Source organism: Choloepus didactylus, chromosome 9 (genome assembly GCF_015220235.1).
Source record: "Choloepus didactylus isolate mChoDid1 chromosome 9, mChoDid1.pri, whole genome shotgun sequence".
Taxonomy (NCBI): Eukaryota; Metazoa; Chordata; class Mammalia; order Pilosa; family Megalonychidae; genus Choloepus; species Choloepus didactylus.
In genome coordinates this window covers 90,679,916-90,694,204 of record NC_051315.1, presented here as the reverse complement: position 1 = coordinate 90,694,204, position 14,289 = coordinate 90,679,916, and the positions used below count along the sequence as shown (strand labels likewise).

The 14,289-nt window shown below is 36.1% G+C and overlaps 1 protein-coding gene across 2 annotated transcripts in view; it reads left to right on the top strand.

Annotated features, from left to right (window-relative positions):
* The window catches only part of SATB2 (SATB homeobox 2), a 202,264-nt gene extending 189,896 nt beyond the window's left edge, over window positions 1-12,368 (top strand). For both annotated transcript variants that reach the window (XM_037850209.1, XM_037850208.1), the window contains one exon: window positions 11,055-12,368. In XM_037850209.1, coding sequence (XP_037706137.1) covers window positions 11,055-11,516 — 462 coding nt within the window. In that variant the 3' untranslated portion in view covers window positions 11,517-12,368. The remainder of the gene's footprint in view (window positions 1-11,054) is intronic.
* The last annotated feature ends 1,921 nt before the right edge of the window (window positions 12,369-14,289 follow it).

Sequence of the window (14,289 nt, the reverse complement as noted above, 5' to 3'; positions counted from 1 at the left end):
CAATGGAATAATACTCATCTGTAAAAAGGAATGAAGTTCTGATATGTGTGACAACATGGATGAACCTTGAAGATATCACGTTGAGTGAAATAAGCTAGACATAAAAGGACAAATATTGTATCATCTCACTGATATGAAAGAATAAGCAAATTCATAGGGTCAGAAACTAGAATACCAGGGGTGAAGATGAAGGGTAGCAAATGGGGAGATAATGCTTAATTTGATAGAGAGTTTCTGTTTGGCGCAATGGAAAAATTTTAGCAGTGGATGGTGGTGATGGTAGCACAACATTGAGAACAGAATTAACATGACTGAATTATGTATTTGAACATGGATAAAGGGGAAATGTTAGGTAATATATATCAATAGAATAAAATTTAAAAAAATACCATAGGACTGTTCAACAGAAACAGTGAACCCTAGTGTAAACTATGGACTATAGTTAATAGTATTCCTATAACAATATTGTTTTATTGCTTGTAATGGAGATATTGCACTAATGCAAAGTGTTAATAATAGGAAAAACTGTGGGTGGGTGGGGGGAACTCTGAATTTTCTTTGTGATTTTTCTGTAATACTACATGTCTCTCATAAAAGGAAAAGATAGGCTAAGTTTCAGAAACTCTGGCTTAGTATCAGGCTAGTGGGATTGTGATCAGTGGTGGGCTATGGGGTGGAGTCTCCAAGGCTGAAAGACATGCTAGTGACGTGGGCCATCCTGAAGAGCCTGCTCTTCCTCATTTCTTTCTCGGATTCTGCCTTCACGTTTGTGGAATGTTTTAGGTCGTTTTAGGAGCTAACTGATCAAATAAACTATTTTATCATATGAACTTGTTGAAGGGAAAGGTATAATTGCCATTCTATTCAGTATGTGTCCATGTTTCACCTCCCTTAAGTACTAACTGGAGAAACTTTTGTTTTCTATGCTGTCACAATGTCTAATTTATTGAGATATAGCTACCTATCTTGACCTTGTTTAATTTACTATAAGCCTCATCTCTTTATATTGAAGAAGCTCACACAGATACCTCTTCAGTGTTTCCGGACTCTGGCCACTCACGATCACCAGATTAATGACTGCAACAGATTTTTTTTTTTTAACTCCTAACTGTACCAAAGTTGTTGGTATAGTTGTTCTCAATTTATTACCAAAGAGGAAATGATATAAGCCAAAGGCTGTTTTAAGAACCATGCTTCCTCCAACCCCCAAATTTATTTTAACAGATTAGTGTTAGTGTTTTTATGCTTTTATCTTTGACCAAAGTGTTTGTTTTGAGAAACAGTTATTAAACGGCATTCAAAGCATACACGATGTTCCAATAGCATTTTGGTTACGATATTAAAGGAAACTCCTACTAAGGCTGGATGAAATTGAACACATATTTCTGTGTCAGGCTTCCTACCATTTTGCTTGTTTCTATTGATTTCTCTTGACATGGTCTGCTTTTATTGAGCACCACTCTTGGTTTTTCTCTTTCTTTTTTTTTTTTTTTCCTGTCTCTTTTTAAAATCTCTTACCTATAGCTGTATGTGCTAAGAGCAATTGTGGAAGGAAACCAACTTATATTAAACCTGCCTGGAGTCAAAATGTAATCTAACACCTGTAGCCTGCAATTTGTCATCACCTCATAGATACTTTTTTTTTTTTTTTTAATAACAAATTTCCTCAGTTTTGACCTTAGGATATTGTATAATCCAAAAAAAAAAAAAGGAACAAAACGAAACCATGGTCTTTAATAAGTCTTATATTGTTAGGATGTGAAATTACAGCCATAAGGGCCAACTCGAGTAACATCATTTGAAGTTAGAAATGGTGCTGAGTTGTGTGTCTAGGAGAATATGTTTTCCCTATAAAAATGACTTTGAGTGATAAAACCAAGAGGCAAATCGTAGCACATGTGTGATTTCTTCTATACTCCTTCTCTAGGTCCTTCCTAGGTGACTTGGTTCAAGTGAGGATGTTCTTAACTGTAGGGTCCATTTTGATTTTTGTAATAGTGTTTTTATCCTTAGGGGGAAGGCAGGGCTGTGTGTTGAAAGTAATTCATGTAATATAGAGGTTCTCAAACTTTTTGGTTTCCAGACCCCTTTTCAACCTTAAAAATTATTGAGGACCCTAATTATATATCTATTCTGTCTACCATATTAGAAATTAATGCAGAGAAATTTAAAAATGTTTATTAATTATCTTTAAAATATTATAAATAATATGTATGTATATATACATAAATAATATATATTTTATGAAAAATAACTATGTTTCAAAAAAAAATAGTGAGAAGGGTGACTTTTATATATTATTTTGCAAATATTTTTAGTGTCTGGCTTAATGGAAGACAACTGGATTGTCATATTTCTTCTGCATTCAATCTTATGCAATATGTAATTTTGGTTGAAGTAAATGAAGAAAATCAAGCCTCACACAGACATGTAATTGGAAAAGGAAGGAGTATTTTAATAGCCTTTCCAGATACTTGTGGTATTCTTCTTTGATACTGTAGCAAAATGCAACAAATGAGAGTTTCTTAAACATTATTTGCAAAGTGGAATCTGAAACAGTATCAATTAACATTTTCTTAATTTCCTACTTTGTTATGGTATAATTCATTGGGCTGCCTTGCACTTTGAATGGATCTTGTACCTCTTCATGATTTTGTACCATCACACATTGGTCATTTGGAACATAATGGTGCACTGAGTTATGCAGATCTTCCAAATATTAACACATCTCATTATATAATATTTAAAAGTCACATTTATTAAATCACCACCAATCTCATCAGAAAAGACTTTTCTTGGGAAGCTTCAAGCTCCTGGTAACAGGCATAATTTGTCTCTTAGTTGTCCTTTCAAGTAAAAATGATATTCCATGACAAAGGTGGTTAGCTTAGCTCACAGCTCCAGTGATCACACAAGTGCTCTTTCTTGAGACCACCATCTTGCTTTGGAATGCCACAGAAGTGCTTTTTGTGTACTTCCCATTTTGTCACTCAGAATAATGAAAAGAGATGTACTCAAGGGTTGAGATTTAATATGATTAATAAAATTGTATTGCTTCTTAAGTGAAAATGGCATTATTTTTGCCATGGGTATGTGGCAGTGAAGAATGCAATAACAATAACAGTTCAGTGCCACTGCCCTGATTTATGCTAACAGGCCAGCAGTCTCCCCACCATTGCTTTGGCATCATCACTGTAAGCTTCACGGTCAAAAAGGCAAATATCGATGTAGTATTGTATGAAAAGGGACTTCTTGTTGGGGTACCAGGCTTCCCCTAGTGGTCCATAGACCACACTTTGAGAACCACTGATATAGTGTGCCCTCCTAAAGGATGCAAGGCTAAGGATGCAAGGCTACCTTGGATAGGACTATAACTGTGAGGTTCCATTCCATGTGACGAATGTTTAAGAGGCAACTTCCATGAGCCATTTTGAGGACATAAGTGAAATAAATAAGAAAGTTAATAAGAAAATAAATAAAAGTTATTGATAGACTGCCCATTTATAGATCTTTAGATCTTTGAGGTGATCAGGATAGACACATTTCTGAATTTGTGGCTGATTTTTGTAATATGCATGGCTGATAGAAAATTGCATGATGTATTACACTACTGGTTAGTAAAACATTCTCTCATTTTTTGATGATGGCCAGGGTTTATTGAAACCTTACTTGTAACAATAACTCTCCTAAGAATTTAATATATATAATCTCATTTAATCCTCATAACCCGAAAAAGAAGATTTTATGGATTAACAAACACAGTGGCTTAGAGAGAAAAGTAACTTAGAGTCACATAATTAGAAAGCAGTTGTGGCTTTGAAGAATAAGGATTGGATTTGAACCCAGAACTCTGTGATCCCCAAACCCCTGTTCACAACTCCCATACAGTGCCATCTTATGGGTGATGCAATACCCTATATTTTTGATTAACACTCTAATGATGACAGCTTCTTTACTTTCTAAACATGGCTTTGCTGAAAAGGATTAATAGCAAGAAAATAACGACTAGTTGGGCTGAACAATAATAATAATGTCTGAAAGTAAAGAAGAAAGAATATGGAATTAATTCAGTGCAGCAGAGCAAAGATCTATTGACACATACTGTGTGCCTGGCATTTGGTGTACCAGAATGTGGTTCATGGTCCAATAGATGATAGATATATAATAGTCACTCTAATATTTACATTAATTATTAAACATTAATGCTAAGTTTTTGAAACTGAAGACAGATACCTCAGTTACATGATACTTTATATATCTTATGTATTTTAAATAACAGTGTTTATTCATTCATTTATTTAACAAATTCCTGTTGAGTTGTGCATATGGGCTTTTAACCAACCAATTGTTCTTACTGCCAGATATATTTATCTGGATGTTTAGTGGAAGAATCCTTTCCTTTTTTGGATCAACTATCTTATATTCTATTATTATAAATGGGGTGAAATTAACAGTCAATGAAATTCTAATCTAAAGCAAAAATAAATGTAGACAAAAGACTTCTTGCTCATGTTCTCATTTCTTGTTGATATGTATCCACCATTCTCAAAGTAAGGCTTGTCATAGGCAGAGCCACCTGGGAAATTTCTGTTTTAACCTACTACCACACTCCATCAGCCACCCTATGCAGTCACCTCCTTAATAATTTCTCATTTTCTTTCTATAAAAAAGACCACAAAGTCTTGGCTTATTATGAGTTATCCAGTTCACCCCATAATGATACAGTGAATTATATACTTTCCTAAACTTAATCATTCAAGATCTCACTTCCTTCCCTGCAGGCAAGACTATTATATTTTACACATGGCTCCCAGCTGGTTTTCATTGAGGCTTTCACAATCTATTTGAACCCTGAGAGCTTTAAGAAGAGCTGCTTTATCTCTCTTAGTCAACTTTTGCCGTAGTACTATTTTGTCCTTTGTTTTCCAATTTTCAGCTTTTAAGGCAGTGAAACGACCTGTGTTCAAATTATTATTGTGCCCTGAAACTGGGCAAGGAGGCTTCAGATTTTATTTTGAAGTTAATGTCCCTTTGGACTATATTTACACCTTCTCTTTCTTCATTGCATCTTCTTGTGCATTTATGTACATGTGTGTTCTGTTCTACCCAGAGGTATTTCAGTAAATAAATAAAAACACGTTTATTTGATTTTTAATTTTCTGTCTATGTCCTACCCATGACTTATTTATCAACACATTTGTTAGCTATGACTCCTTATTAGAAACCTTTGCAAATTAATATGTCCAGTTATTGTAGATACTCCATAAAAATTTGATAGGTGGGCACATTTTTAACACTTTGAACCTGAGGCCAATTGTTTTAAACATAATTCCTTTTAAATATGATAAGAAACCCTGATAAATAGGGCAGCCATCAGTTAACTATAAATTAGCCATTCGCTTGCAAATGGAAATAGCAGTGCATCCTTCTGGTTGTTTGTATAATGCTGTTATTTGTGAGACTCACTTAAAATATATTACAACCTGAGTTTTTCTTACTTAGTATATGGATATATGAATGTTTTCTGTTCTCTATAGTGATAGTGGCAGTTTCCAAGTCCTGTTATATTTTGGCTGTCAGGTTATATGATTGATTGCAGTTCATTGTGATGGCTTTCCATCAACTTTACAAAAGAATACAAATGCCCTATGTGCTCTGGACCCTGCTACCTCTCAGTCGTCATTTCTCTTCCTTGTTGTCCTCTGTCTATCATAGGGCTGTCCAACAATACTTTTTGGATGATGGAAATGCTCTGTATCTGTGTTGTCCAGTATGGTATTGGACAATAACTACATATGGCTCTTAAGCACTTGAAATCTAGCTAGTGTGACTGAGGAACTGAATTTTTAAATTTATTTTTTAGCTTTAAGCAATTTAAATGTAAATGTGAACAGCCACATGTAGCTAGTGATTGCTGTATTGGATGGCACAGCTCTAACATGTTGGCTTCCTTGCTGTTTTTCAAATATAGCAAGTAATTCCTGTCTCATGATCCTTGTGCTTGCTGTTTCCTTTGTCTGAAATGCTTGCTTCCAGGACTTAGTCCTCACTTTCTCCAGACCTCTGCTTAAAGGCTGCCCCTCAGGGAGCCTTCCCTAAGTCACATTATCTAAAATAACTTACCTCTCCCCATAGTTTTCCTTCTTATGCATTTTCTGTTTTGCCCATACTATTTATTACTACCTGATAATTTATTTATGGTCTGTCTCCTCCCCTCTAGAGACTGTTCAATTTACCCATATAATCCTGCTTACAAAAGGCAGGAGAACATGATGCTTATGGGCATGGGCTTTAAAATCAGACAGAGTCTTTAGAATCCCAGTTCAGCTACTTACAAGCTAAGAGACCTTGAACAAATTACCTATACACTCTGAACTCCACTTTTCCCATCATAAAATGGTGATACTAATACCTAACTCAAGGATTACTGTGAGAATTAAATAACATAAAATACATTTAAGGCTTTAAGGACAGTATTTGGCTTACAATAAGCATTCTATGGATGCTAACACCTATTATTATTATTACTGTTGAGGCTACTTAGATATTTTACTGCTGTAAGCCCTAATTATCATGTAGAAAAGCAACAGAAGATACTAACAAGAGAAGAGTTTAAATAAACATTTCAGGACTCCATAGAAATTATCACAAATGAATAATTAGATTAATTTAAGTTCAATTGTGGTGGAGAAAGAGCCAAACCAAAATAGAGCTAGGATGAATTGGCAGGCTTCAGCGTATAATGTTTACTTTATCAAAACATTTTTTTTTTAAATTCAAAAAAAAAAACAAATCACCTAAAATAACTGCATTGCTTTCAGTAGGTCCCTACCATACCCCAAGAAAAATAACAACTCAGCGTATAATGTTTAAAGACCATATCTTAACAGAATGATGCATTCTGTTATTTGTGAAAATCACAAGAAGAGAGATGACATATCATAGAAATAAAAAAAGGGCAACTGCCGGGCCTATTTTGAAAATGAGCAAAAGAATGAGTCTAGAAAGTCCGTGGACTTGGGCAGTTTTACGTGAATAGCTTAGAAGATGCTTGATTAAACATAACTTAAGGAAAATCCCCCAAAACAGTAATCGGGGTGTGTAGAAAAACCTTTTATAACAAAAAGCCCATCTCTAGTCAGTTGGCAGGGCATTCTCTGTCTTCTTTGAAATACTTGTGAATTTTGTTATTAAAAAATTATTCCGTCAGAAATGGATGCCAGGACCCTCCCTTGAGGGTCTCCCAGCAGAAATCAGTGACATGGCCTCATCCTAAAGTTACTCACTTAATTTGCATGGTAAAGGGACCAAACTTGATTGATTCTAGCTTAGCTAATTAACGAGGAATTGAGAACATGCAACTGAGGAGTTTGGAGAAAAAACTAAAATTCAAATAAGTAGCAGGTCAGAAACCCATCCTATGCACAAGAAGCTAACAGAGTTGATATTATTTAGTTTACATGTGAGAAAGTGAAGAAAAGACGACTTGATCCTGCCCTTTAGATAGGGGGACTTTAGAAGGGGATTTGGATTGATCTTCATGTCTAAGGGTGACCATATTATTAGCATTTGTCTCTGTTCTATTTTTGCTCAGAGTACTAAACATTAGAAGAAAGTACTACTCCATACCAAGAATTCTTTGATTGTCATAATAATAAGCTACTGCAATTGGCCAGAGAGGAAATTCATGTAGTTCTTCTTGCTAGAAATTGACTAAATTTCTAGCAAGAAAACAACTTGCTAGAACAAGTGGATAAACGACTCTTTGCCTGGGGTAATTTAAACATTTTGGGGAAATGAAGATCATTGGGACAGATAAATTTGGGAATCTTTTAAACACAGATATTATGAAAATTATGGTTGAAAGGGACTCAGCACCAGAAAAGAGGCAGTGTAAAAGAAAAAGCTCAGGCCCCTTTGCCAACTTGTAATACATATTATTAGTTTCAGCTTAGAGCTGCTCATAATGTCACTTAACTTTTCCCATATAAATGTTATCATGTCACCCAAGTCACTCTAGAATATTGTCTGACCAGAAAGTAGATATTTCACCTTGTTGATAGTTTTTATTGCTGTTCCTTCTCTGAGAAATATCTTCCTAATCTATGATGGACAGTTAACATTTGTCATCGTTCCCTTCACAGACTGACAGCTCCTATGTTAATAATTTCCAACTTAGAGGATTCTTTTGAGGTGTGCATGTTCCCAGTGTTTTTTTTTTTTTGATCCAAATAACACTTTCATCAGAAACTGAGGACTGAATGAGTTAAACCATGTAAAGTTCTTAGAACTGTACCTGGCATAGAATAAGCATTCAATAAATGGCAGCTATTATTATTGTTGTTTCTATATTTCATGTGTGGCTTGTCTGTACATATGTATTACTACTGCTAGGAATAAGGGGGGGGGGAGGTAAAATAGGCCAATTGGTTGGACCTTAGGAGAAGAACAAACCCTATCATGCAGAAAGATTATAGTAACTTCAAAGTATAGCTTTGGAAAATCTCTTTAAATCTAACCAGTGCACAATGGAAAACCCCTAAAGAACCAGTCTAATTATTCAATTAAATGGAACCGTTATGCTGACTTTTACTACAGAAGGCAAGCATAATTTAGAAAATGGGGCATTTTAATTCTCTTTTGTTTTTCAATTAGCGCAATTGCTCTAATAGGGGGTATTCGTGCTTGAGTGTATGTTCTTTGAGTGTGTATTCTAAATCTAATTTTAGTTTCTCTCTCGCCCATCACAAAATGAAATCCTCACCTGTTGACATGGAGTTTCATTTATTGCAGTGTTCAGGCTGCCCAGATTATGGCCTCAGAGCAAATATCCTCCTGCTGTCAAGGCCAGCGCGAGCGGCGTAGGCCACCATGCAGCTGGACTTTCCCTGCCGGGTATAATTAGGACGTAGAAGTAACTTAGCTCTCACTTTTTTGCTGATGCCAGCTTGCCACAATGGACCACATGAGTTTACTCTTAGTTGAAAGTGGTAAAGAAAACGCCAAGAACATTCATTTTAATTGGTTGACATTATATGGGCTTTTAGTGCCACTGTTTTATGGTCCTGTGTTTTAGAATTCTTTCTGCCACCAGCAGTCAGCTTATTATTATGGAATATTCTTATTTGCATTTGATTATTTTCTTAATATAATTTTGATTATTTGAAAAGTTTCAACCTCTTCTGCTTGCTCACTGTGACCTTACTTAGGTAACAATTATATCTGCCCTAATATTTATTAAAATATATGTAAAAGACTGGCATTTTCACATCGGTAGAATATTTTTTCCTTACATGCTTGCTTTGTCCTGACATTCCTTAGGTAAAAGTAGGGTCATATGGGTAGTATGAGGTGGTGGTAGAAATGGTGGTGGGGATGGCGGCACGAGTGGCTCTTTCATTGTAACTAGACATATTTTCTTCTGCAGTGATAGGACCGATTTCCCCCTGAATTCTGGGAAATGTTTAATTTGTTACTCTCACTTGGAAAAGAGCACACACACACACACACACACACACACACACACACACACCTGAGAGAACGGTAAAAGGAGAAGTGTATGTTTTTTAAAAAGTAAACTCACCATTCCAAAAGGTCTTGGGAGGATCCAGGAAGTTAGGCACTGATCCAAGTATAGGCAATGTGGCTTTGCCCTCGGAGTTACCATAAGGCTTTTTATTGGGAGCCATCACAGTAGCCATTTCATTATGTTACGTTGCTGCTGATGTTGTAAGGTGTGAGCAGCTGCCGAGGTCCTTTACAGGGATCCCCTGCTCCCTCCCTCCTCTCCCAGGAAGACCCCCTCAGGTGAGAGCAGGGGCGGAGCTTTGACACTCACTCTTGCATGGCTTTCTTCTTCAATAAGACTGAAAAAGTTTGCAATTAATATTAGAATAGGAAATTATTCATTGCAGGGGGATGATTATGAAGAAGCAGTTAGGAAGATCAAGAGGAAGCTTTGCCTAACTAGGTTTTTGTTTTTTTCTAATGAGTGAGAACTAAGGTGGAGATAAAGAGAAATTTAAATTAGTTACAACTGGAAAACCTTGGCATTGAGGATAAAAATCTGAAAATTATTAGGAAGTCTGTGCAAAACAGAGGATTAGTTTATTGTGGTATTGAGAGAGTCTATCTGCAAGAGTATAAAATGGTCATTTAAGATTCATAATTTAAGAAAAATATTATATCTTAAAATTAATTTGGAAGTTTTTATAATTTTTAAAAACTTTATTGTTTAAGGATTGAAATAAGCACTAAAAGGAAATAAAGAAAAATTTGATGTTTGTCCTAAGCCAGAGGTGTGCAAACTATGGTCCATGGGCCAAATCTGGCATGTCACCTGCTTTTGTAAATAAAGTTTTATTGGAACCCAGCCATGCTTATTTGCTTACATATTACTTATGGCTGCTTTTGAGCTGCAATAGCAGAGACCTTAAGGCTTGCAAAGCCTAAAATATTTACTATCTGGCTCTTTACAGAAAAAGTTTGCCAACCCCTGACTTAAGGCCAGCACTCTCCTTTACATATATTATGTCAGTTAATTCTTACAACATCCTAGAAGGTCAGGTTCTTCTTTTATAGATGATGAATTTGAGGCTTAAGGTTGTTAATTGACATACCCGAGGATACCCAGCTAAGTGGAAGAGTCTGGACTTGAATCCTTGAGGTCTGATTGTAGAGCCTACCCTTTCTCACTGGGTCCAGTTTCTTTGCCTTTAGCTGTCAAGGAGTGGTTAACAGCATGGAAGACTCTGGAGCCAGGTTGCTTGAATTCAAGTGACATTGGCCAACAAATGACTTAACTTCTTTGTGCCTCAGAATATAAATGTTAGCAAATATGCCTTTTACTGATCTCTCTTGATTTGCAGATGAGATTTTAAATCTTGAGAAATGCTTATACGTTTTCCGAAGACCTGAAGTTAAAATGACTACAGCATAACTCCAAAGATAGATAGACAATATATATTTCAGAAGATTCAGAGGGTTGGTGGCTTTTGGAGAGTCAAATTGTGAGTCAAATGTTCAATTTTTTTTATTATTATCATTATCATTAGGTCCTTCATAGACAACAGTCTCAGCCGGCCAAGGAGAGCTCCCCTCCCAGAGAAGAAGCACCACCCCCACCTCCTCCCACTGAAGATAGCTGTGCCAAAAAGCCCCGGTCTCGTACAAAGATCTCTTTAGAAGCCCTGGGGATCCTCCAAAGCTTTATTCATGATGTGGGCCTGTACCCCGACCAGGAAGCCATCCATACTCTTTCTGCCCAGCTGGATCTCCCCAAACACACCATCATCAAGTTCTTCCAGAACCAGCGGTACCACGTGAAGCATCATGGGAAGCTCAAGGAGCACCTGGGCTCCGCTGTGGACGTGGCTGAGTATAAGGACGAGGAGCTGCTGACGGAGTCGGAGGAGAACGACAGCGAGGAAGGCTCCGAGGAGATGTACAAAGTGGAGGCTGAGGAGGAAAATGCTGACAAAAGCAAGGCGACACCTGCCGAGCTAGACCAGAGATAATGTGAACTCCTACCGGATAAAGCAATACATTGGTCCAAGGATTTTCGGTTTTAGTTTCTTAAATTTTTTTTTTTTTTTTTTGCCTTTAAAAATTGTTGTCTTTTTTGTCTGTTTTATTTTTCTTACTCTTTTTGACATTTCTTTGTTGCACAGGATACAGCTGTAGACTGAATATGTTCAGTATTTCCGAATCAGACATCGCCTTGGCAAAGACACTCGAGTGTTACACTTTTACAGTTGACTGGATCATGGTAATTATAATCATGGGAGACTCTGCCTTCACTATCCTTGCACTTATGGAAGAAACATCAGGCAAGTTCCAGGATAAGAAGACCTACAAAATAAATGAAGGAAGCTACAAGTGTGTGTGTATATGTATATGTATATATCTATATATTTACATATATATATTAAAATTGCATGGGACAGAGAACTTTACAATCTGAAAGAATAGACTGTGAAATGAGTTCTTAAAGAAAAGACTTGTTTATGTATTAAAAAAAAAACCACTTCACAGTGAGTTGCTTTGGCTTTTTGATAAACTGTGGCCTGCTCTCAGGGTGGGGTGACTATTTTTGAATTCCTATTTATTTTCCATGTTTGTCCCTGATTTTTCTTTTTTCTTCTTTTTGTTAATTCTATGGCTTCCTATCTGGCAGCTTAATGGGTAATTTTTGAGGTATGTATTTAACAAAGTAAATCAACACTGCCAAAAAAAATGAATGAGAAAGGAAGAAAGAAAGAAGAAAGAAAAGGAAAGAAAGGAGAAGAAAGTAAAGTGAAAAAAAAAAAATCAGGGCACCTTTAAATGATACAAGTCAAATTACTCTTAGACACAATGCACACTTAAAATGACTATATGTTCCGTTATTCAACTTGTCATTCCTGTAGTGAACAGATGAATTTCTGTGTAATTCTGAATAAGTAAAACTGAAATTCAGTGCAAAGAAAACGTGTCCATTAGTGCAGTCTTGATAAAATGACATTTTGATGTTGGACATATGGAATTCATAGTATGAGCCACATTTTGTTGTGAAATTCATTTACCTGCTTGTGGCTTCAAACCTTAAAAATGAATAAGCCTGCTCATTTAAAAGTTGTTTGTTGTTGCTGTTTTTTTTTTGTTGTTGTTGTTCATTTTGTTTATTTTCATAAAAAAAAAATAGTTCAATGTAATGTTTAAGTTAGAAAAGAAGTTGCTGCCCAGTTAAAGGGACTCCCTCTCAAATAAATCTCCACCCTTCCCTCCCCCAAAAGATGTTTCTCATTTCTGTTTCACTTTGGGCTTCCTCTGCTTCATACACATTCCATCCATGCAACCAAACATTTTCAGTCCCTGATCTCACAATTGTCCATCCCTTTCGCCGGTGTGGCAGCCCGAACAAGAACCTGTTTTTGAATCATTGTGCAGCTCCAGGCAATAGAGCAAGCAAAGCAATTCCAATGGAATCACCTACTCATCATAAACAGAAACATTTCCTGGTTACCAACATAGCGATTACCTTACGTAAAGCAGAACTAATGCCGACTGGCTGTTCAGTGAAAGGAGCATTAAAACTGCAATCTACTATAGTTTTCCAAACCTTTCCAGCTTCCTATCAGAAACACCAGTAGCATTATTTTCCACTTCTACTTAAAGTAATTGCAAGAGGAGACCTCACCTTCAGGACTGGCCTAGTGAACCTAATCCATGCTTCACCGTGGCCAGCTGACAGTCCCACATGGCTGGATTTTTTTGAGTTGTGGTCTCATGCAACCTTGTCAAAGACCTCATGCAATATCACTTTGAAAGTTATTTTCTGTTTACTACACAAACATTGTAATATAACTGTTAATACTATTTATATATTTGAAAGGTATAAAAGGTAGGAGTTTAAAAATAAAAAAAACCTCTATGTGTAGATATTAACTCAGAACTTACAATATACAGGGAGAAGACATGTTGCAATACAAGCTAATTCTAGCTGCTCAGTAACCTCTGGAGTTTTTAAAGGGACATTTTCCTGTACTTTTTCAAATAATGGTGTTTAAAAAATTATCCTGACAAGAGCGTCATGTACCTTTGCAAAAGGATGGTTGTTTGCAGTTAAGCCTGGGCCCATCCTTCTTTTTCTGTAGGATGCAGCGGCTTTAATCAGAGCGTCCATGGTTGCTGCTTCCTGATCTCCGAGTTACTCTTTCCGAATTGTCTTCTTACACTGTTGCTGAAAGTCACTCTGTACATGTAATGGAAACTGATTTTGCCAAGCTCTTACAAGGTGGTTCATCTATCGATGGCATCGCATTTGGTATCTTTTACACTTCAACCAAAAATTTATTAGGTATTTTTCAATGCTAAGTCTTGCCTTTTATTTTTTAATTTCACTGCCAAGTTTGCAGTGGTTCTAAGTGAATCTGTGGGCATTTTAGCCTGTGGTCTTGCCAGATCTTTGCGAATTACAATGCATATATGTCTATTTATTCAATATCTGTCATATAATATCTATTTGGAAGAAGAAACTTTCTCTTGTAGTGCCTCTTGACAAAGCACAATTTCCCGCCCTTTTTTTTTGTGAAATGAGAAAACAAATTGTGTTTTATTGCAGTATCAACAATGTGAATAAGGATTAACATATTGTAAATGTTCTTTTTTCCATGTAAATCAACTATCTTTGTTATCACTAAGTGATAATTAATTTTTAACTTATGTGCATTGTTAGGCTGTTAGAATTTTGGGTTGTTAAAATAAAATGCATTCAATAAATATGACTTTGTTTGTCAAGTATTTTACTGG